Source organism: Channa argus, chromosome 5 (genome assembly GCF_033026475.1).
Source record: "Channa argus isolate prfri chromosome 5, Channa argus male v1.0, whole genome shotgun sequence".
Classification (NCBI taxonomy): domain Eukaryota; kingdom Metazoa; phylum Chordata; class Actinopteri; order Anabantiformes; family Channidae; genus Channa; species Channa argus.
The window spans coordinates 18591079-18615405 of record NC_090201.1 but is presented as its reverse complement, the minus strand read 5'-3'; the positions used below and the strand labels follow the sequence as shown (position 1 = coordinate 18615405).

At 37.9% G+C, this 24327-nt stretch overlaps 1 protein-coding gene and 1 long non-coding RNA gene across 2 annotated transcripts; one reads left to right on the top strand and one right to left on the bottom strand.

Annotated features, from left to right (window-relative positions):
* Positions 1–1541: 1541 nt before the first annotated feature.
* LOC137127323 (protein phosphatase 1 regulatory subunit 1A-like) lies at positions 1542–22492 on the bottom strand. Its single transcript, XM_067504170.1, has 7 exons — positions 22357–22492; positions 13206–13266; positions 8349–8386; positions 8118–8181; positions 6657–6839; positions 3308–3433; positions 1542–2634 (listed from the first exon to the last, which is right to left on the bottom strand). The coding sequence occupies exons 1-7, from the start codon at positions 22435–22437 to the stop codon at positions 2555–2557; spliced, it is 633 nt and encodes a 210-aa protein (XP_067360271.1). The 5' UTR covers positions 22438–22492; the 3' UTR covers positions 1542–2554.
* Positions 13278–22501, top strand: LOC137127324 (uncharacterized). Its single transcript, XR_010914411.1, has 3 exons — positions 13278–14839; positions 19579–19708; positions 22365–22501. It is a non-coding gene; the product is annotated as an uncharacterized lncRNA (long non-coding RNA).
* Positions 22502–24327: the final 1826 nt, after the last annotated feature.

Sequence of the window (24327 nt, the reverse complement as noted above, 5' to 3'; positions counted from 1 at the left end):
CCATTCAAAAACAAAACAAACATTACATGGTCCGGAAGAAAATAATGAAGCTTACACAGGAACGTTATACCGTCTCTCTTGTTTGTTGTGAACTTGTGGTCTTTGTTGGCAGCTGGTAGATACACAACTCATAGTGTGGCTGATTCATCTGCAAAAGTGACACCAACACTACAGATGGGCTTACATTTCTGTTTCAGTTTTGTTCATTTGTGTTCTTTCTTTCAGATGTATGAAGTGAAGACTAGAAGAAGTGGTGAAGAAGGATTGTCACAGAATATACACAACAATGCCACTTCAGTGTTACAAATAAGATACGATGACAATTAAAACTGTAATAGTGTAATGATGGCTTTGAGGATGTTGTGGTCACATAGAAAACTAGAATGAAAAGTGAAAATTACAGTATGTCTCTGATATTAGTTTCCATTCATTTACCAAGATTTACCATTTAAGATGAAAACACACTGGTCTTAGAGAAAAGGTCACTGTACATTCAGTGCCATGCAAGAAGGTTTTTTAGGAGCAGCATTTAGATTAAGAAAACTTATCCATGTGTCAAAAAGTTTGGTGGGTAAAAATCTGGTTGACTTTTGCAGGAACCAGAAAAAATTTTTTTTGGTCTGTGTCAGTGCCTGTGTTTGATTGACAGCAGATTGATAGCAGATTGAGCTCTGGCAGAAAACCAAAAACAAAGTAAATAAACAACCTAGTTTGCAAGGAATGTGCAGACCAGCATTTAAATGGACCAAAGTGACATTTGCAGGTACATCTACATGCTGGTTAATGTTCTGCAGATGAACAGGGGATTACTAAACTATCCTGCAAAGTGGTGCTAGCAGTGGTGAATGTTTGGTCACGCAAGCTAAGGTGCAGGACAAGGTGTGTTCGTGTTTTTGAGTTACATAAGAAGAAGACTTTGACATGTGGGTTATTGTTTCAAGTCTGCCAGCCTTGTTTTGAAGCAGACAGCTGTCTGGCTGTTAGTTTAACAGGGCTGATATACAAAACTTGCTTTTAACTACTCATTTGCATGTCTCTGCGTTCAGTGCTGCTCCAAAATGAATAAATTATTGTTATTTTGGCAAATTTGATTCTAATCAAGTTTGCACTGATGGGTACTGCTTCCAGGAAATAGCTGTACAATATGTTAAAATTGTAAGTCCAAAACTGACTAAAGCTTCTACTTCCTGCCACATACTCACTTCCCCATTTATATATAACAGAAACCAAACTAACATGTATAAACTTTAAACCATGCTAAAATGTACTTGAGTGCTGTCTGACAAAGTATAACTTTATGTTTTCCCCTCACTTACTGTTATGTGCTTACTTCGGACACAAGTGTAGAAAGTAGACTTGTTCAGCTTATTCTGGTACCAGCTGATACCCTCAGTGGCTGATTTTTTTACAGGAGAGCCAGGCATCGGATGCCTTTAGGTATTACACCTGAATCTGCTGACTGTAGACTTGCAGCAAGAGACTTGCTGTGGTTGCTGAAGTTTGATAAAGATGAAGAAGTTGAGAAACTTAAATTAAAGATGAAGTTGGTATATTTTATGTACAATAAAGAAACAGAAGGAGTATCAACATAGTTGTCACACTTAATTGATATGATAAATGATCTGCTTTTTGATGCCAGCAGATTCATATTAAAGTAGAATAATGACTCATTTTAAATTTCCATTCGATACAGACATGTTACTGTGTCTTGCAGCCAGTCTACTAGAAAACTCGAAATACTGGAAATACTGATACACTGTAGAAATCAGCTTGAGGTAAGTACCAAGTGAAAAAAGGGAAAAAGTCTTCCCAGCACTACCATGTAGCATTTGATGTGTTTATCCTCAGAGATTAACACTTCCTGTCTGCAATCGTGAACTCGACCAGGCAACAGTTTAAGAAAGTACTATATGCACTGTCAAACCACTCAAATGTGCTATTTACTAAGCAACAGTTGAGCATCACTAAGACCAAATAATGATGTGAAACTAAATTGATGGTTTCAGTCCCAATTATTTATGAGGTACAAATTCATTTTTATTGCTTTGAGATGGAACTTGGCACATATTTAATAATAAACTGTCTAAGGGGATTTTGAACATGTCTTTCTTGAAAATGAGAACTCTACAATTAAAGAAATAATATAATAATAATAAAATAAAATAAAAATATAGAGCAGGAGATGTTACGCATGTGAGTTGTCATAGTTTAGGATAATGATTGTGACTGAGACAGGAAAAGGCTGTTCCATTAGTTCTGTAACTCCCAGTCTGGTTGTGTGTACTGTATACTGGCTACTTTTAGTTTAGTGCAGGGGAAGCAATAAAAAACAAATATTTTACATTTAAATAATTGTCCCTTTACAGATGATTTTTGACACAAAACAAGTGTAGAAACCTTTGTGTTTGTTCTGAAGGTGATAACTAAGGCCTGACTGGAGAGAAATATAGATGTCCTGATGTTTCTAAAAAGTGGATCTGCAGACACAATCTTCTGTCATTGTGTTTGGCTGACTGAACAGTATGAACAGCATTGTGTTGTACAAAAGACTGCTCTATTTGTCTTTCCCCAGGATGCATTTCTTTGTCTTCTCTTCTGCTGGCTGACTTGCACTGGATGCTGCATCTTTTGTATCTGTAAAATACAAAAATAGACAAAAAAAGACTGATTGACTTGAGGCATTTTAATTGTCTCATGCAATACCTAAATGTTTAGTAACCATTTTTGTCATGTAGTTTTTTATTCAAATAAAGACAAAACACGTCTGATATATTTGAATACACAAGGTCCTTTGGATTTCCAGGACAATTTCCAGAGAGACAGGAAGCCAGGTAAAAAAAAAAAAAATGTTATGTAAAATGTAAATGAAAACACATCTGAAAACTAATGAAAACTAGTCTATGCATGTGTTATATCAGCACAGCACCATAGTAAAAGAGTTATTCTTGCAATCCTGATGAGAAGTGTAGGAAATGTAAGAAATGTACAAATGTACAAAATATCTACCAAACAAACAGAAATGTAAAGACTCATCACTCAGACAGATATTTCACGTTTGCATCGAGCTGCCTCACAGTGTATTTCTGCCATAGTGACTCACTGTGAAATGCAGATCAAAGACACTTTGCAGATTTTTATAGACAAGCAATGATTGCATGATGCCAATTCACATGTATGTTAAACTGTTTAACAGGTCTAGAAAAATGGCCGCCTGGATGATGAAGAGTCTCCTCGGGGAACTGCAATGAAGGAGATGAGTGAGGGACACGATTCCAACATGCCTGCAGCTCTTTTTACCCCAATGTACCTGCTTGTGCGTTGTTTTGTTGCAAGGACTGATCTGCTATGTTGGCATCACTGGAACTATCCTCCTCCTTGGAGAGGGGGCACTCAAGTCCACCTGAAGCCTCTAATAGACTCTCCCTTGAGAACTCTGCAGGAGACAAACAGAGAACCAGATGGAGGTGAAGAATGACTTATATACTATAACTAACCAAACACAGATGAAGCAAACCACCATCATCGTCACACATTTCCGTAGGTATTCATTGTTTGGAGTACAGGACTAGTCAGCCTCATCTAACAATCACTGACACATTTCAAGGATGATCTTAAAATGAAGCCCCACTGTTAGTGAATCCTGTTACTGGTCATACATTTGTTCTTTGCTCCTTTTATTTGGACTGACCTGCAGCTCCTCTACTGTGTATGAGCAATCCATAAAAACATAGTAATTTTAAAAACCTTTAATCAAGCTTTTAAGCTACAAAGAACATCTGCGTCCCAACATTTACAAAAAATTTTCATTTGGCACTCTGGTGCTATATTGCTTCAGAAAGACAGCCCTGTCCACTTATGTTGCATTAGTCCTGGGCAATTACTTAATTTGTGTTCAGTAATTGCTTTGCTATGAGAACACCTATTCACCTGCCATTACACTGAATTAGATGAAAAGATTAACTCTTGGCACAGAAAGAAGACTGTGTCTGCCAAGGTGGTGCTTCATATCTATGTTTTTCATAAAGGCAAAGTTTGATATGTTGGAAAATGCTCTTATTCACTTTATTGCCCTTATTAGTACAGAACGTAATTTTAGAACTGCAGCAAGCAGCAAGTTTGCTTACTTTAGCAAAAATGATGAATTGACTGGTTTAGCTCTTTCCTGCAGCAATAAAATGCATCTACCAACACCTCAAAGTTCACTGATTAACCCCTTTTAATTTGTTTAGTCTGTGTAAATACCAAAGTGCGAAATTATTCATAATTTGTTTAAGTCAAGTCAGTCAAGTCCATGAGAAAGCCAGACTGAAGCTGGGATCCCTTGGTGAAAAATCAATTGATCAATCAGATTAAGTTTCCCATTATCCCACTGGCAAACTGTGATTACTTAGGATTATGCCAAAGGAAACCAGTTACCTGAGATTTAACTTATGTTTAAATTGTCACAGTTAGACTTTTTATGTTTATACAACTGTTAGAAACTTCAGCAAGTGCAGTCAAGGAGAGAGGAGTTTATAGTAAACAGTAAGTACTTTACTAAAACATCACAACAGCAGCAATTTAAAATAAAAAAAATCTAAAATCTAAACAAGCCAACCATAAAACTACAGTAGTGCACAGAGAGAAAATGTGGAGAAATGTGGAAATCAGCCAAAATGAAATGTCTACTGGCACTGTCTTAATGGTCCGATCCAGGGACGACAGGATCATTGACTTTGACAATCTGGCATGGACAACTCAGATGCACCGTGAATTGAGTCACTTAGACTGTGTGGTGAAATTGCAGCTCGTGAATTTGTCAAGATCAATGATTTGTTTGGACTTGGCAAACAGTTTGTAAATAATATGTTTAATACCTGTGTGTGTGCATATTGCTAAACACAAGTGTTAGCTGGAGTCTGTGCGCATGTGTGTGTGTCTGTGTGTGTGTGGCAGAAAGTATCAGTTAGATTTAAAGCACGTGCATTTCCTGAATCTGTATGACACAGTTCTGTGCAGAATGATACCTGGTGTTGTAATAACTCACCTGCTTACATTTCATTGGCTGTAATTTAACACGTAAGAAAAAAAACGACGTGGATAAGAGGTCCATGCTGCACATAACCTCTTCAAAGGAAACTGTTTTACACTTATGTGTTTGTACTGATTCAACGAATGAGAAAACAAGTTAATTAGTGAGCAAGCATGTGGACATTTCACCTTTGGACAGAACAAGCTGCTGTTTCCAGTCTTTATGCAGAGCTCAACCACTCAGTTCTGCCTCCAGCTTCATATTTTCTGTGCGAGCATAGGAACAGTATCTTATCTAATTCTCAGTAAGAAAGCCAAAATGTTAAACTATATCTTTAAATGTTTCCTTCTATTCACCTCTTAAATCCTTTTACTTCACTTATCTTCTACTCTTTCTGTCTTACTCTGCATTTGCATACAGTACATCCCCTCCAGTCATTTTCATACTTCCTGCTTAACTCCAAGCATTAATTTGTATCCCCCTCTCTCCTTGTACCACACCACTCCCTCATATTAATAGACTTTAGTCCTCTTAACATTCTTGTGCATCTTCTTCCTCGCTTTTTAGGCAACTATCTGCTCTGCCCTCTTGGTACCACACCATCCATTTTTCAGCAGCCACAGCCATTGACTTCTTATTTCCACATCCTTGGTTTTGGCAGACTCACTTTTGCACTTCTCCATACATTTATTTATGCTCTTTATAAGGTTCGTATTATCAGCTGTAGTACAATTTGGATATTTATGCACTGCACTTTAAGATTTCCTTTTAATGATGCTATTTATATTTATATACTTTATTTGTCATTATTATTTATTTTCATTATTTTGAATAATTACTTTGAGACCAATGTTTCTAAAGGATTTCGCAAAGTAAACAACTACAGAATTTCCATACGTCGGGCAATAACAGGATTCAGCTTTAGGAGGTGAAAGCATTGCTCCTTGACTTCGAGAATATCTCTGGATATTGTGGATTCAGCCACTGATTTATCTATTTTTCCCCCTTTTTAATAAGACGACCTGAGAGCAGTCACCTCTGTTTCTCAGGTGTTTCACTAATTTGTGTATATGTCTATGTATGTCGTATTCTATTGAAAGGGGCAAATCACAGTAGGAGTAATTGTTGAGCTGACTGCAAAGCCTCATCTTTTACAGCTGATGTTAATTTGACTCGACTTAATAATGTTGATCCACTGGCTTCTGTGTTTCTACTTGACCAACTACTTATTTTTTTCTTGTGACCCTTTGAGTGGCTCTGACCCTTAGGCCGGGAAACCACTGGATTAATTAGCTAATTGTACACATCGTACCTAAAACAGCTGTAGCTCTACCTCTTTCCTGTTAATACTTCGGTTCCTTTAATTAAGTAGTAATCTGAATGCATGACCTTTACTAATATTGTAGTACTTTTAAATTGTATTAGTAGTTTTAATAAGGAGACAGCCTGAGTGCTTCTTCCAGCGCAGCTAAAATGTAATTTCATATGTTCATACAAACGGGGTAAGTCTACGGTGGGTTAATACTACCTAGACAAAAATCTTGAACTTGATTTCCTCTGAGTATAAGTCAGTAGTTTTATGTTGCTCAGCAGCAACACTGCAGGCATGCAGAGTCATTTTCATATTTAAAGTATCCAAACAAACCTTCCATTTGGCAGCGCAATTTCTCAAAGGCCTCAGCAGTGGCATCGTCATCATGTGGGAGCTCCTCCCCAGTAGGAAAGGAGTCAGGGCTTGGCCGGTCCGACAGGCAGCTCTCTGAGGAACACTCATCCCCAGCTCCCTGCTGCTGCCTGTACAGGTGATGCTCTACCATGAACTGCAGCTCTGGGAGCACGGAGGTGGAGGCCAGAGAGGTGAAAGAGAGGCAGGGGAGATAAGATGAAAAGGAAGGAGAAAGAAAGTTGCTTAAGAGTAAAGTTAACAGGGGGAAGTAAGATGAGGAGGCCAAAGAAGAGGGCCGGAAGATGGAAAGTAAAAAGCAGAAAATCATTGGGGAGATGGAGTGAGAAAGAGGACAAGCAAGAAAAAGCAAGTGGTGCGAGATGAAGGAAACCAGTTTCAGAGAAGAAAAACAGAAAAACAGATGCAAGGAAGTAGAGTCAGTGTAGGTGGAGATTCAACAAGAAATCCAACACTTCAAAAGAATTTGGTAGGTTAAACAAATTTAATAAGCTACTGTAACAAGAGCTAATTAAAACCCTGCACTGTTTGGAGTGAGGGGACGGATCAAGATTCATCAGAGCTTAGAGATGATTAACTTAATCACCTTCTGCAGCCTTCATCCAGGGTTTTCTTACTTTTAATACCCGTCGCACACTAAGACCTGCGTGCATTTTTTTGCACTTTCGATCTTACTGTTTTGAGTTATAAGTTTTGGGTGGATTCTCTATTCATTTGGAATTTGACACTTGATTAGAAGTCCCCGGTGATGACTAATTCTTGGTGTGTGTATATTTTTATGATGGTTTGTCGGGCTTTCAGTAGGTGGCGCAGAATGTTGAGGTGCCCCAGCTTCACATGCATCAATTTACAGGTCAAAAAGTGTAAAGTGGGAGAAATTCTGGCCAGAAAATGCGAAATAATGATTCAACACTGTGACAAGCACAGAACTAATTGGCTCCTACAGGTTGAAGAGAAGACACCAGAGGTTCAGCACACTTTATAGCTACAGTTCGCCAAGGAAATCGAAACTGACATTTTGGATTTGTTAATACCTAAACCTTTGAACGGAGAAGTTGACATTTTGTACGTTTTTTTTTTTAAGTTATTGTGCTGTCCTTACATCTATACAGCTATTTCTTACATCTCATGAGGTTTCAGAATTTTAATCCTTGCTGCTTATTTTAATGTTAGGATGTTTCCTTGTTATCTTAGAGAGGCTGGGCTGTTTTGGGAACAATAGCTGAGGGCCTGTGTATAAGGACTAATTTTTATGGCTACATGCCACCTCAGTTTGGTTTGACTCCCTTACACATTCTAGCCCCTGTAAGGACCATTTCCCTGCCCAAGCACTTGATCAATAAGACTGTGGTTTAATGTGTACCAGCAGTGACATCCCAGCATCGCATTAAGGATGATGACGACACTGCTGGGTGACTCTACCTTTCATTGTAGGCGTTCCCTTTTGCCCTTTTCGTCGTTGTCGGGGGGAGTTCAACAAGGCTGCCTGTAAAACATCAACATTGTATAACAGCTGGGCACCAAGATGAAAGAGATTGTTTTAATGGAGATTGAGCTCATTAAAAAAAGGAAGAAAAACATCATTCCCATAATTCTGTTTCTGTAATTTTTTTCTCAGTGAAGCAGTCTGTAACACAGCATGAATTTGATTACCTTGTACAACTGGTTTGGCAGACGATCTTCATCTATTTCTGCAAGAAAGAAAATAATCAGTGAAGTTTTGTGCCCAATCAAACAGCAATGAAGGGTTTAAAGCACATACAGATTAAACAGGAAGAAATGCACTTATGAAATATGTGTCACATAGTGTTTGGTGTTGATACTTGTTAGAGTACACAGTTGATCTGTTCAGTATGCCAGAGTACTGCCTCTGGAGTGCTGCTGGGTCCAGACAGTGCAGAGCCGAGTGAATAAAAAGTGACCTCCAGCCAAATTGTTATCTAACACACTACAAATAATGCAGAAAGTGCTCACTATTTACAAAAAGCTGTGGGTGGAATAATTTTATTTTATTCTTACCACTGTCATCTATGACTAAAAACAGACTCTCTGGATAATTTTGTGCTAACAAAGGGAATGCTAATCCACTCTCATCATCCCCCTAATAAAATAAACAGCCAACTGCTGATGACAGATAAACAGTAAAACACTGTTTACACAAAACCCCTGAAGGGAAGTAAGTGTGAAGCAAACAGAGGTGTACTCTGCCACTGAGTTGATTTATATTATTAAAAGCAGCCAGATGCGGAAAGTAACAAAGTACATTAACACACAGTTTTTAAATAACTTTAAGAACCCCTATAAGTATTGTAATTTTATATTATACATTTTCTCCAATAAATTTCAAGGAAATTATTTGTATTAGCAATAGTACTGTAGCATTAGAACATTACCATAGCTCGTGCATCATAAAGAAAAGCTCTGCTGTCTGCAGTCAATATCTGTAATCTGAGTCTTAGGTCACTGTATGAAAGGACTGAAATAGAAATAAAAATAGATTACTTGAGTACAGTAAAACCATAAACTAGGATCAGCAGTGAGTGTGTTGAACCTCCAGCAATCCCCACATTTTACTCTTTACAACTTTTTTCTAGGACACCACCTTGTTGCTTGGCAACCTACACATCCCTAGGCAAAAGGATGGCACTGTGTGTGTGTGTGTGTGTGTGTGTGTGTGTAAACGTGTGTATGTGCATGTATTATTCTTACTTAAAGTATGCATTAGGCTCTTCAGAGTACTTGTGGTGTGCTCTTTATTCATCATTCAGTCCCTTTTCCTTTTTTTCTCTGCACCGTACACAAACACAGTGGTGTATAAAAAACCTGACGCCTAATTCATTCAGTTTTATTTAAACAAGCATCTGGCTTTGCTCTGTGTGCTTGTTTACAGTGATGCTTGAAATTGAATCCATGCGTTATACCATGTGCGTTTCAGAAGCTTTACACAAGTAATATGCATTTTGTTTCCCAGGAAATAGTCTTGGATTGTCCTTCAAGTCACAGGGTAAAACTTAAGATTTATAAACATGTTTTTGACTTTTATCAAACCATGTCAGTCTGAAATTAGCATGTCATCTTTCCAGTGAATAATGTCATCAGTAATGAAACATTCAGCACAGCAGGGAAAATGATTCCAAAGGACATAAAGTACATATACTGTTCCCTTCATGTTTGTTTCATGTTTGTGACATAATAAGCTCCAGTTTGAGTCTACCAGTTTCCATCATAGCTATAATTTTCTTTTCACGAGAATAATTACAAATAGCTAAAGTATTGTTTTTTGTTATTTAGGATACATTTAAAAAAACAATTCTATCTAACGAAACAGTTCAATTCAGTGGCGACAGTGACAGAGGGTAAAGAAAGAGGCGAGGGGAGGAATGTTTCTTGTTTTTGCGCAAATAATATCATTCAGCTGCTTTCTTTTAATTTCAAATAAAACATTGCTCCTCCTCCTTACCTCCCACATATGAGTTTAAACAAACACATATTTGATGCAGATACAGTATTAAATCTTCTCAATGATGAAAGTAGCTCTTGTCATTTAAAGGATATTTTTTTCAGAAATGTGCTTATGTGTGTTCTTGTCAGCAGCCAGTTTGCTTAGCTTAGCACAAAGAGTGGAGGGAGGGAAACAGTTGGCCTGTTGCTTCCCCTTTTCTCTTCCTACTGTCATTTTGTGTCAAAATAATGTGCATTTTAAAGGGCAAAATTGCATTAAGAAAAAAAAAACACTATTTAAATCAATGTAAAAAAGAATTTGCCTTTTTTATACTCTTGCTGAGCAAGGTGTGTCGTTTTCATACTTTTGTGTATGTGTCTTTATCTGTATAGAGTTTTATTTGTGTTTATTGAGTATCCAATGGTGATGCCCAAGAGCACATATGGGGTCAATATGCCAAAGGGTGTAAAAAAAGTGACGTAACTTGACTCCCTGGGAAGTGTTATTGTCTGTCGCAGTAGGACGAGAACATGTTGATCTTTCCCAATATACTGAAGCTCAGTGATCTGTAACTGAACTTCTATCCATCCTTGGTTCTGCTTTTATTTCTCCTGTCCTTCACCCTACCTTTTCTACTAACCATCAAGGACAAAAAAAGCTGCATTTACACACATAAAAGTAATAATCTGTCACCTGTTTTGCTACATATACCCAGTCCTTGTCGGTAAAGTGTGATGGAAAATCAAAGCACAATCAAGCATCTTTGTCCTACATGTTCAGGTTAGTGGAAGCTCCAGGTTACAGGTCATTAAGTTGCCATAGTGCAAAGGCAGCCATAGTCATAAAGTGTCTAATTTAAAGGCCATTACATAACATGATTGTACATGGGCTTTTTGTTATATCCTCCCTTTTGTACCATGTACAGTATAGTGTACTGTTGTTAAAAAGCAATCATTTAACACAAAGTCATAGCAGCTTTTAATCAGAAAATACAAAATGTAAAATAGAAGTCAGTACCAAGTTTTATCCACAATTCTAAAAATATCTGTTTTTCTTTGTTTAATCTAAATCAAGTTGTCTTTGTCTCAATCTCCAGGAATCTGTAAAGACATGAACCCTCCCAAAAAAGCCAGCCTCCTCTTCAGATGAGATTCCAATCAGGCACACTCTTAACACAGTTTCTGCCTTCCCATTATTTAGCCTGCAGGCTGTATCTGACTTGCCTGTTTATCTGCGTTGGTTACTCTGATGTGGTACTGGGGTTCTCAGTGATCGGGGCAGAGCAATCTGCAGAGCATTAAATAATGCAGAGCCCTGTCTGATGTGTGTCACACCATTACTGCACCAGTACATCTCTTTTCCCTCATCACCATATCTATTGCTCCCCAACCCCCTCCTCTCTAGCACATCCACATTCTGACACACGCATGCAACCATCTTGGTCTCTGAGTTTGTCTTTGTGTGTCTGATTTCATGTCTGTCTTTAGCAGTCTGTCTCAATCCCTCTCTTTCAGACTGTACTTTTTCAGTCTATCTCTCTTAAGTCTTTACAAGGCTCGTTTGTCTTTTTCAGTATTTCCAATTCTGAAGACCTGCACACTCGAGCAATGTGCCAACCACTGTGAGGAAGTCATCAAATAAAAGACGTCCACACATCTCTTAGCCAACACACAATGCCTATTAAGGGTTATGCCAGTCTAACCATCCTGATGAGGACAATATACCCAAAAATGCTAAACAAAAAGATGAATACCCTGAATATAGTTTGCATGCAATATTTCATGGTTATCAACATAGCAAAATGTAGTTAACTCAGCTAAACAATATAAATAAAGTTTTTTAAGTAAAGAGAGGCCAATGCAGTGAAATTACACATCTTCAACCTAATTCCTTTTTATTCTGTAGTAGTAATGATGATGGACCATATCTTGCCGTTATCCAAAGCCATTTTAAACCTATCACTCAATGTTCAGTTGCTACCTCCAATCTTGTCATGTCATGTTACTGATCTGGTATGTTTATGTTGTAGTCTTCACATACTCTTCATGTTATGGTCCAAAGCTAACCTAGTTATGAAGGTGGTCAAAACCTGTAGGTTTCCAACTGAATAAAGAGAAACACCAATTAGGTCGACTCTGTGACAAAATCCCGTGATTACAAAAATAATGCTGGCAGAGATGCATCAACTGTGACCGTGTCTATTCATACCAAAGTGAGAATGCCACTCTCTGTTTTCTCACCTGGAGAAAATTACCCTCTCCATCCCATATTCCCAGGTGATCATCTCTTTATTCTGCAGTAGGTCCCATTACGCACTCACACACAAGTGTACAGCAGAAGCTGGGCGCCGATGGATGAGTCATAACAACGCAACTCTCTGGAGGAGCACTGTTGTGTTCGATAAAATCTCAAGACAGCACACAAACACACACACAAAAAAGGATGTTTTTGTTGCTCTAATGCTTTAGGAATATTCATATTTGGTCCATACTGTGCATAAGCTGTACCATTACAATCTTGAAAGCTGTAAAACTTGTTTTCTTTAGTGTGTGGTCCTATTGCGTGTAATAATAATTTTGTTAATTACATTGTAATTAACAAAATGGAATTAAACACATTGTAATAAAAAGCACCATTACTGAAACACTTTTTGAGCGACTTATGTTCTATATATAGATGGCCCCACAAGTTAGAACATTTACTTTATGTGTTCAGACCTTGTTTTATGTTAAGGTTAGGGTGGGCTGATTTTAGGTATATAAAATTAGAATAATCATGATCCTTGTTTTAATTGGATGAATACCATCACTCTTATTAATATCCATCATTATTATTATTAGCAGTAGTAATCGATTATTATGATTTTACTGTTATTATTCTTATTCTTATTCTTATTATTCTTATTATCATTATTATCAGTGGTAGTAGTAGCGTTCATAGCAAGACCTAGGATTTGATGTAGCGGAATTATCAATGGCACTTAAGGTCGGTCTTAAGATGAATGTAAGGTGATATAATATCTTCACAAGTGGATATAGATAGTGTATGGTTTTATTTTGGTGCCTTACCAGGTGATGACTGATCACTGGATGCCACTAAAGTTGCAGGTGTGGGTCTACGTCTTCGGATCTGAAAGAGCAGAAGAGTTTTATGCTGACGTGAGACCTTAATCATATGAAGAAAAAACATCAAACATGTTTGGTGGCAGGCCAGAAAAACACGTTCAAAAGATTCTTAAGCTATCTTAAAAGTCTTTTTAAATATGAAGTGATACATCTGAAGCTCTGCCAGACTCCAGTACGTCCACACAAGTTTTCTCCATCTAATGGATTTTATTGGCTCCAACAGTAACAAAATGCTATAAAACGCAGTGCACTGAAATCTGCATATTCTTCAGAGGGAGTTTAGCTCTCTACCCTCAGGACTGGATGAATGGAAATTATCACCCAGATCAGCATCCATTGTCTCACAAAGCCCATACCCGGCCTGTGTGAGCCATATTTTGGGTTTGGGTGTCCTACGCTTTGAAGAGGCTTGAGCAGGGTGAGAGCAGTGTTGGATCTCAAAGTGATACACTTTAAAATCAGCAAGGCAGCCTGGCACCAACTACGAGCTTCTTGGCTAGTAGAGTGTGGAAGCTATGGAGCAATTGTGGGAGAATACACATACATTACACTAAGCTGCTAACAGATTTATAGCTGTTTGAAATCTGTGCCTGTGGGTTTAAAAACTAGAGTTATACTAGACATTTGACATGCATTAACATCCACGTCCAACTACTAGTTTTTCAGTGCGTCAGGTAAAATTTTACACCAGAATATTGAGCTCAAGCACAACCCTTGAGCTGAGTGCACTTCAAATGACTTTAAATGTTGCCCCTTTCAAAGGTTAAAATATGGTTGTTTGCAAAGTTTTACCAACTTAATAAAATACACTTTTCACTTGCCTTGCTCACCTTTGTTTATGTCACTGCTGAGAGACTTTTTAGAGTCAAAGATGGACTGTTTGAAGGTTAACTAATGCCCACTGGGCTTCTTTGAAATGTTCCAAACTAAGAAACTTCTTCAATCTGAGGGAAGTAGTAGTAACGCTGAAGTACCTTAAAAAAGAAAGATGTCCATTTGAAATGACCCAAATTCCACATTATTACATCTTGATGCCGGAAAAAGTTCACCAAGATGAAGTGTGTAGGAAAGCAACCCTCCAATAGAATCCACACAGCATTTTGGTCGCACAGTCATTAACTTTCATGTGGCTTCAGTATCAGTTGATTACTTTTAACTTTAATGGCAGCTGTAGCTCAGTTGTAGCCCTGGTCCGGTCTATACATTGAAGTGTCTCTGGGTAAGACACTGACACTGCATCAGGAAGCTCATCCAGCGTAAAAACTGTACCAAATCAACATGCGGACAATGATGCGCTGTGGTGACCCTGAACTCACGGGATAAGCCGAAAGGACAAAAAATAAATAAACCTAAAAGGCTTAGATATAATGATTTAGTTTCATAGAAAGATCACTCACAGTCACAAACAAAGGCTTCTCTCTGCCTTTCACACACACACACACACACACACACACACACACACAGATCTTACATACTATAGCTGACAGAGTTGCTGACTAATGCTAGAAGTCATGTGAGCTCCAGTCCTGCAGTAAGAAAGCAATGTCACTTCAGCCGACACAGAGAAAAAGGACAAGGTACAGTATAATAGAACATTTTAAATGGGTTTGCAGTTGGTTAAACTGTTATTTATTAGAAGCAAAAAGATATATGTTTCTGTTTTTATTTTCAAAGTTAAATCTGACTGCCGCTGAATTATGATTTCAGGATGCAGACTTGAATTGAGGCTTTTGCTGTGGCTAAAAAAAGAACAAAACAGCATGTAGCGCAAAACATCACTTAACATGACTTTTTAACTTTTTGAACATTTAGAATTATTAATCATTATTGTTTAGTCTTGACTGACAGATCTGCAGTTTAAGCTCAGCATGGTGTCATGCCTACAGTTCCAACACAAACCTCACACTATGATGACAGGACATAATAATGTAACTGCAGACGTAGTGAAAAATGTAGAATAGTCTAATTGGGTATTCACATATGAGGAGATGTCATTACCTTTCAAATCCAAACCAGAGAGTGCAGGAAGGCTGTGAATATGAAGAGTCATTGAGAGCCTTTTCTTTCTCAGTCAGGCAGAAATGTCTTTGTGCTGTGTACACTTGTCAAAGATAACTGTGAACTTTATGCAGAGACACATGTCAACTATTCAGTCATAGCCTCCTATTACATGGCTCCTTTGAGCATGTAGTTTTTCCCCTGTGAATCCCATGTCTATAATGGTCATCTCATCTGTAATATCAGTCTTTAGGTTGATAATAACACAGTAAATTTAAAATAGAGGTGGATTTAATCACATAATAATGTTTTTTTGTGTTAATTGATAGCATATAAATTGTACATAACCTCATATGTATCCAGCTATACCAGAATAAAATGTGACTAGACAATGACGCAAGCATAAAATGCGCTTAAAACAAATCTAAGGAGATTCTACATTTTTGCATGTACAGTACGAGGTGTAGTGAATGCAAATGTATCAAGCTTATCAAGTCTGAAACTGACACTAATGTCAGCACTGCTCTCTTCTCTTTCTGTACACTGGAGCTCACATATGTGTTTTTCTGCCAAGTGCTTTTCATTTACACCGTGATGCACAGTGGCACAGTAAACATAAATACAAACACTGTTTTGAATCCGAAAAGACCACTGTTTTGCTGATAGTACTTTCATTAAGTATCTGAGAAATAATGAGTTTACAAGCTTGCGTAAGCATCTGACTGAAATTGCTAACTTAGTGATTCAAAACGTCCTTTTATAAAAATCACAGATAGACCCTGATTCCAACGTCATTACTTTTATACTTAGTGACTTAAACTATGTGTGCATTGGGGCCAAGGTTCTAAAAACTGAAAATGAAATATTTAAATAAGTATTTAATTTTAGCAATCAATCACTGTGTGTGTGTCTTGTTGTCACTCCAGAAAAACCCACCCCATTGGCCCACATTAAAGCACAAAAAGCCATGACTGTGTAGAACTGATTATACCCAGAATCATTGTTATTCTTCTCACCCATCGACAGAGCCAACTCCCCGGCCCATCACTCACACAAATACCACTACTTACTGGGCAAGCTCACCCCTCAAACCACCACGCCTGCCTTTCAACCCACGGTCCATTTAAAATGCAGTTCTGTCATGTCTCACAACAACGAACAAAAACAGCCTTCAAAAGTGTGGAGTGGGCAGCAAAAGCTGTGCATGCCTGATATTCTGATTTGGTGGGGGCAGGAATACACTGACTGGAAAATGTAGGTCAGGTCGAGAAACACCAGACCCCAGTACTTTACATACAAAAGTAAATACTGTATAACAATATAAAAGCCAATGTGTAATAAAGCTGGAACCATTACTTTGAACAAAAAGTGTAGAAATATACATAACTGTGAAATATAAAAACATTTCAACACACAGCACCTTGAAACAGAAAAAAGCCATTCTCACACAGTAAATTGCTGCAGAAATAAAGGTTAAAAAAACGTCTCCCAAACATTGAGCCCATAGGTGGGGTCCAGTACTACAGAGCTGTCAGGGAATCACAAGGGTTGAGTACAATTCTCAGGTCATTAATCAGAGAGAATTCATGGGATTCCTTCTTCTGTCATTTGAAATATGATCTTGTATTGTTCAAACTAAAATCACTACTCAGCCATTATAAATCCTCACAGACTCTCTTTAACTGTGGCCTCATTAAGCTCTGAATGGAATAGTTATTCACATAACTTTGAAAACCCTGATCATTTTCTATTTTTTTTTTAAATCTCATTTTGTTGAGCACTCAGCCTCCATCTCCCTCTATATAAATCACCCTCTTTCTCATCGGTTCACTTCATACAGCCAACTACAGATGGGGAGCAGGGGGCTTGACCAACACAAGATGTAATGTATTCTTTCAAATAGATGTGAAATACAAGCAGTCTATCATAAAACATAAGTGATGCAGTCTGACTTCATTATAGGCATTGATTTATTCATAAATAATACATTCCCAAAATGTTGGGATTTAGTATATTATGGCACAAAAGGCTTTTAGGATGATGACAAACAGATGTGCTTAAGCAAACACAGTCACTTGCTGACATTAGCAGGGCTCACTTTAGTTTAAACTTCCCCAAATACATCAAAAAGGAGAACAGAGAGGCTAGACAGGCTAGGGTGTGCAGCTTAAGTTAACAGATAAACACACTGTATAAATCTTGAGTTTTTCAGAAAGACCACAAAAGAAGAGTTTAAAGAACAGGTAAAACGCAGCAATGATTACTACTAATAATGAACTGTTTAATGCAGTAATGATTAGCCTCTGCATTGCAATATGTCCTGGTTAAAACCACATTTTCAAAATTGAATGGGTCTTGAATGTCATAACGGCCAAGAGATATGCAGAGTGTGATGATAATAATAAAAAAACTGCACTCAAACGTTGAAAATGGCCTTCCTGAGGCTCTCACAGATTAATGGTTATGGTCTAAGTAAAAGGATAGAGATTAACTCATGTGTCAACAGGGATATTATGGGAGGATATGTCTCAGCCCTAAAATGTCTATAATAAAAGACCATTAGCCCAAATGGCACAATTCTTCATCTAAACAAGGAATATACAGTGTTTCCATGAATAGCTAATTGAAACAAGTTCTTCTCATCTCTAAGTGATGGAGTTAATGTATGAATGACAGTATTGTAAGTTTGAAGTAGCTGTGCTTTTCAGTATAAACCCTCACTTAAGAGGTGGTTCTAATGTTTTGGATACCTCATTCATTTTAAATAGGGTGGCAAAAGCATTAGAACCACCTCCTCTTATAATGCACTCCAGTACCATGACCTCAATAATAAACAGAGAGGAGAATTATCACCTTTATGACAGTTTCAAATTAAGAACTGAGTAATTCTAACGTGATAAGTGATAATAAGTTGAGTTAACGGCAGATCTGCTGTATTGGATTGTATTAGATTGTACAGGTGTACCTAATAATTTGGCCAGTGAGTGTACGTGTATTAGTGAACAAATTTTTCCTCAGCTTGATTTGAATGGATTATTATTGTACTTTTGCATTGTATGGAGCAATCATGCACGGTTGAAGCAATTGTTTTACATTTTGGGTAATTCATGATTCACTTTCTTGTAAGGATTTCTTAATATTAGTTATTGGTCAATACCCATTTCAAACCAATACTTTGTCAGCCAATGTATAGCTGACATTTTAAAATTAAAATGAATCTGACACACCACTTTCACGATTAACATTATCCAAATACTGGAGGTCCTGGTGCAAACATATTAAGTTTATCAACTTAAATTATTCATTTGTTATGAATAAAATATCACTGGGAGAGTGTGACTGAAACTGACATGGAACTACAGAAACACTCTGTTCACTTAAGGTTGTGCATTGGTGTTACCTAGTGCAGCATCTTCACTCAAAAACTTTGTCTGTGTACAAACACCAGTCCAAGCACATTTAATAAGTTACAGAATGTATGTTAAGTTTTACTCTGACATTTAGTAATGACAAATGTAAAGAAAATTTTATTTATCTCTTAGTAACGTCTGTTCTATCTAACCTGCTGATCTTGCTGCAAGCACTTCAATGGCATCTTCATCAGTCTGAATGTACTTCATCTGGTTAGCTTAGCTTAGCATACAGACTGGGAGGTCTGGCTCTGTCCAAAGGCAACAAAAAAAGACTATGCTGGTTCTAGGATGATGCTGATGTGGCACAGCTGTTTTTGTGTTAACCCTAGCTTGCTGCTACGCAACGTGATATCATCAGGCAAAGCATTGCAATGGCCAATCAAATACATGTTAATGCACATCTCTGGTATGTTACCTTGTAACATAAACCACGTATTTCTAAAAATGACTTTATTATTGCTGTGGTCAAGAAAAATGTAATTGGTATCTAAATTGAAGCTGTTAAATCCTGTTGATGAGTATTGCTGAGCATGCATGGAGTATGCGTTTGGCATCTCACAAGGTCTGGCATTTGATGCCAGGAGAAATGTATTTCTCACTTAATCTGTAATCTGAATATTTCATTTCTCACCAGAACCTTAAAAAACCAACACAGACACATTTGATGCAGATATGTTTTTGTGTGGTTGCTTGCTAAAGTCCATTGATTATCATTAATCAAGCTCTTACTGTATATAATACATGATGTATCATGTTCAAAACTAACACATCAACTAGGCCTCTATCAGATGGAGTCTGTTTGTGCTCGGAAGTACATACTGAGCTCTAATGTAAGGTTATGAATAATAGTGACACACAATGTATCTGTGTGTTGATGATGGGATGAATGTGTGCTTTATTGTCAGGGTCAGGGCTCAGGGAGTCTGTTCTGACTGATGTGCAGTTCCACGGGGGCTGATTCACCATGCTAGGAGGTGTCAGGTTGCAGAGATTACTGAACCATGAGTGAAGCCCCCTGCTGTGACATTCAAAAGGGTGATTGCAAACACAATCACATCCACACATTTCACTTTTGCTTTTTTCCACCAGTCCTGTCCTTCTTTGTCATCTGTCTTACACAGATACACACAAGACCTCACTCAATATTATACCTTGCAGGCTCAGTAGCCACTTGAATTGGTTTCAGAATAAAATGTTTCCTAAAAGGAAAAACTACCAGTGCTCTGGTCATGCTTATTTAAGCTGAGAGCTGAGAGCTCTCTTGATTTTTTTTTACAAAGACAATAAACTGAAATGTACTTAAAGCAGCTAAAAGTAGATATGTCTTTCAGTAAAGAAATCCATAAAAATTGAGTGCTGGAGATGAAGGCTCAGATGCATTACAAAAAATAAATAAATACAGACTGGGGATTGAATAGTCTTTATGGGCATTTCAATGTGAACTAAGACTTAGAGGATACTTAGAAACAAAAGGGCCACTTTTGTTCAGGGTGGGGCAAGTGCTACCAAAGTTAGACTCATTGGGCACTATTTTAATCCTGAAAGTCACTTTGGCTTTTCCAAAGTTTATATATTTGTGTGAACTTGAGCCTACCCTCCTCACACAGATCAGTTAATTGTTTGTTGGAACAGCGCCACCACGAACAGAGGCAGGCGTGTACGTTGAAACTGCACAACCTCTGACAAAATGGCAGCTGCCATTCCTTACAAGCCAAATAGCACCAGTTTCAAACTCCTTTTTGGCTCTGAACACTCGAACACATGGGATTTATAATGAAACTAAAATAATTAAATAAATAATTAAAATAACAAAAACAACAAAAGTCACCATGCAGTCGACCTGTGTGATAGTTCCTTGTTTGGCCAAACAACCGTGACACGAACCTGCTTCCTAAAAAACTCTGAAGGCAACGTCATCAATTTTCAACTTGCTCTCTATGCCTTTTGTTTAAGGTGTAAATGTACATCTGACTTCCCTGTATTAAAATATTTCTCTGCTTTCACCTGAAAAACTCCTCCAGACATTACCTGGAGGAGTTTTCCGTCATTAGAGTTCAGATGATGTCATCTGGGTGAGCTCTGGAAATGCAGGTTTACCATGCTTACAAACTCCATAATATGAGCTCAATCTGAACTGAAGGCTCCTCCTAGTGATGTCATCTGGAGGCATTTTTCCGCTAGAAGTAGAGGGATAATTTGATAAAGGAGGGTCATTGGGAACTTTAATGGCATTTATGTACATGTACCACCCAAACTAGAACCAAAAGACACAAGTTCAAAATCAGTGAAGGCTTCCTTTAAATATACATCATGTTGTGATGTTCAGTACCTCTGCTAAGTCTCCCCACGCAGTAAGACGTAACGTATTTCACGAACAGCACCAATTACATACTCTCTCATATTTCACAGGAGGACAGTCTCCTGTCATGGGCCTCTAGTGAGGCCGTGGACCACTGGCTGAAAACCACTAACTTACAGTATTGTAGATAGACTATGAGAGGATGAGGGACAAAAAGAGGGAGATTACAAACTATTTAAAAAGAAAGAACGAGGATGGAAGTATTTCAGTAAAGTACAACTACAGTCTGTACAGCTTCCTGCAGAGGTGAACATGATTCATGTTGTTTCATACATATATGAACATGAAAAGCCTGAAGGACATATATTACACATCATATATCATTCCTTAAAACTGTAGATATAGACTGATGTGTGTCAAACCCACCCAACAGAGAAGATTCACAGTCAGGTCCATAAATCTGAACCCTCTAAACCCATAACACTTCATCATACCAATGGCTTTAAATTAATTCCAATCTAACCTTGACAATATTCCCCATCTGTCAAATAAAATGTTAACATCTACTTTCCCTGTGAGCTTCACAGTCATGGTGGGGAAAAGAGAGAGAGAGGGAGAGAGACAGATACACGGGCTGTAGTCAAGCAAAACATCTTAGCTGGTTTTACTCAAGGCTCGTTCATAATAAACAATCATATTATATTTATAAAAATGGGAAACTGGAACATATCTTTTCACTATTCTCTACTGACACATGGATTACTTCTACAGGATTGTTTAAGTTACTAATGGGAATCTTTTGCCATTACATCATAAAGTTATGAGTATATAGGGTGTTGAAATAAGAGATTACATTACAATTAGCCTCTGTCTCTAGTGTTTATTTTAACTGAGTCTTGCAATTACAACACAAGGACTGACACTAATGTGAAGAAAGTATGAGATTGCTGATTTATGTTTTTTTAATTAAGATTTATGTTGTTTAAACTGTGATATGATACATGAAGTTTGTCAGAACCTGACAAAATTATTGCCTCATGTTTCCTTTAAGGTCACAGCCTGATAATTAGGTGCATGCGAAGAATAAAACAGTAGAATCACGGTTTCTTTAAAGGATTAATTTGTCGCCAGCCGATGATTTAGCATTTTGAAAACAGCAGTGCACAGCTGAGTTGCTCAACTGTGGTTGCTTTGGGTTGAATATTAGTTATACACAGTAAAAAATATTAAAAATGACTTCCTGACAGCCTTCTCTACAATTGTCTGAGTAAAAGCCCAAACACGTCACTGATTAATGAAGAAATCCTCAAAATCCTGAATAACCCACACCACCTCCTCCTTCATTCCCATGCTTTCGTTCTCTTCTCCCTCCTCTTTTTTTTACCTGTTCAGCTGCCTCTGGGTCCAGGTGGGTGTCCAGCAGGGGAACGGTGAACTGTATCTTTCTGGGGCTCCCAGTTTCCATGGTGGTGCTGTCTGTCTGAGAGGAGAACAAAATGAGGAGGAGGAGCAGGAGGGAAGGATCCAAGGAAGGAAAATCCACACAAGCAAAGAAAAATAAAGCTCTCTGAAGGTGGATGAAGAGGAAAATGAATGTGCTCTGTTTTTCAGCTTGAGGAAAATAAATAGTTTCCTGATAATCGTCTGCTCTTCTGTTCTCTTTAAAAACACTTTTCCCTGATGATCTTGCTTCCTAGCAGCCTATTTCTATTCCCTTTTGTTTTGTTTTTTATCCTCAGCACCTGCTGATGTGTCTGTTCTGGCTTCAATCTCCTTCCTCTCAGTCTCTCATGGCTCTCAGCACTAAGGCAAGGGCATTCTGGACTGGGAACACCTCTCCTTCTCCCTGATTCGCTGTACCTGACTCCCTTCCATACTAAGTCCCTCCCTTTTCACATTTCTTTCTGTCTTTATTGGATGTCTGAGATCAGGGCTGTTCTGCAGCAGCCTCTGCACGGCCGGGAAAGTGAGGATGACATAGACATAACTCTCTCTCTCTGTCTCTGTCTTGGATGGGTAGGAAAGATGCATCATCTGGCTTTTGCTTGCAGAGAAAGTATTTTTAAAATCACCTACCTACACACATGCTTAAATATAACCTACACAGTGCTTCAAATGCAAAGAGTACCACTCAAATTCTCTCTTACTATACACTATGTAAGAACTGAAACCTCTGACAATACAGTATTTATTTCAATGGCCTGCTTTTATCTGTAAGTCAAATACCATATGGTGTTGTGGCAGTCTGGCTGATTACATCACATAAAGAAAGACAGTTTTGAGCAGACACTTAATGTACAGCTGAGCCTAACTGACCAAGCTTGTCTTTGCTCTGCCTGCCTTGCACAATTTTTATTGATCTTCTCTAGCCTGAGTGTCACACGTCTACTGGGCCCTGACACCTGACACCAAACAAAAAGCATATGGCTGGTGTTCAAGATTTATGACACATTTTGGGGAGATTGTGGTTCATTTATCCAGGGTGTAACATTCTCATTAATACTGGAAAGCAAAAATATGATGAGATTCAGAGGTGTTATGGTTTTTCTATTTTAAGTTTGTATCAGGTTTTTTTTTAAAAGGTCCAAAAAGGGTTTATTGAATTCTGCTTTTTTTAAAATATGCACACAAGAACTATAATAGTTCCCCTTTTGTGAATTTGAATTGTAAATATCATAAATAACATGCTGATGATGAAAACATTGGTAAAGTTCAGTGAGTTTTAAGACTTTTTAAACAAATTTTTAAACCATTTTCATGTGCTGGTTCATGTGCTAGTTCATAGTTGATGCAGACAATAAATATGGGGAGGAGGCATGCAACAAAGGCTCCCAGCATGAACTGAACCAATGGATGAGGCAAGCACATGGCACATGCTAGACCATGAAGCCACACGCCTTAATGTAAATGTTTTACACTAAATGAAGAAGCTGAATGAAAACAATAGCTTTAACTTGATGAATCAATTTTTTCATTTTTTTAAACTCAGACATTATTTGTTTTTTGGAACTGCACACAAACCATCCCCACACAAGGGGCACATATTTTTTTTGCAGAAGAGATTCAAAGTATGAGAGCGATAAAAATAATAAATAAAAAGCTGCAACCTTAATAAGAGCTTTTCTCAAATTATGTCTTTGTCATTGAAGCAGAGAACTCTGTTAATAAGAGGCCATATGCTGTGTGTGTGTGTGTGTGTAGGTGTGTGTGTGTGTGTGTGTGTGTGTGTGTGTGTGTGTGTGTGTGTGTGTGTGTGTGTGTGTGTGTGTGTGTGTGTGTGTGAAAGGCAGAGAGAAGGCTGACAGCAGCTGGCTGTACATTCTACTAGACAACCTCTGGTGTTTTTACTGAATAA

What these genes read in the sequence shown, in the direction of transcription:
- LOC137127323 (XM_067504170.1), bottom strand. Translation starts at nt 22,437, where the DNA reads ATGGAAACTGGGAGCCCCAGAAAGATACAGTTCACCGTTCCCCTGCTG. An exon ending in GGGAACGCCTACAATGAAAG is followed by an intron (nt 6,840 to 8,117) that starts GTAGAGTCACCC and finishes CCGTGCTCCCAG; the next exon opens with AGCTGCAGTTCATGGTAGAG. An exon ending in ATTGCGCTGCCAAATGGAAG is followed by an intron (nt 3,434 to 6,656) that starts GTTTGTTTGGAT and finishes TGTCTCCTGCAG; the next exon opens with AGTTCTCAAGGGAGAGTCTA.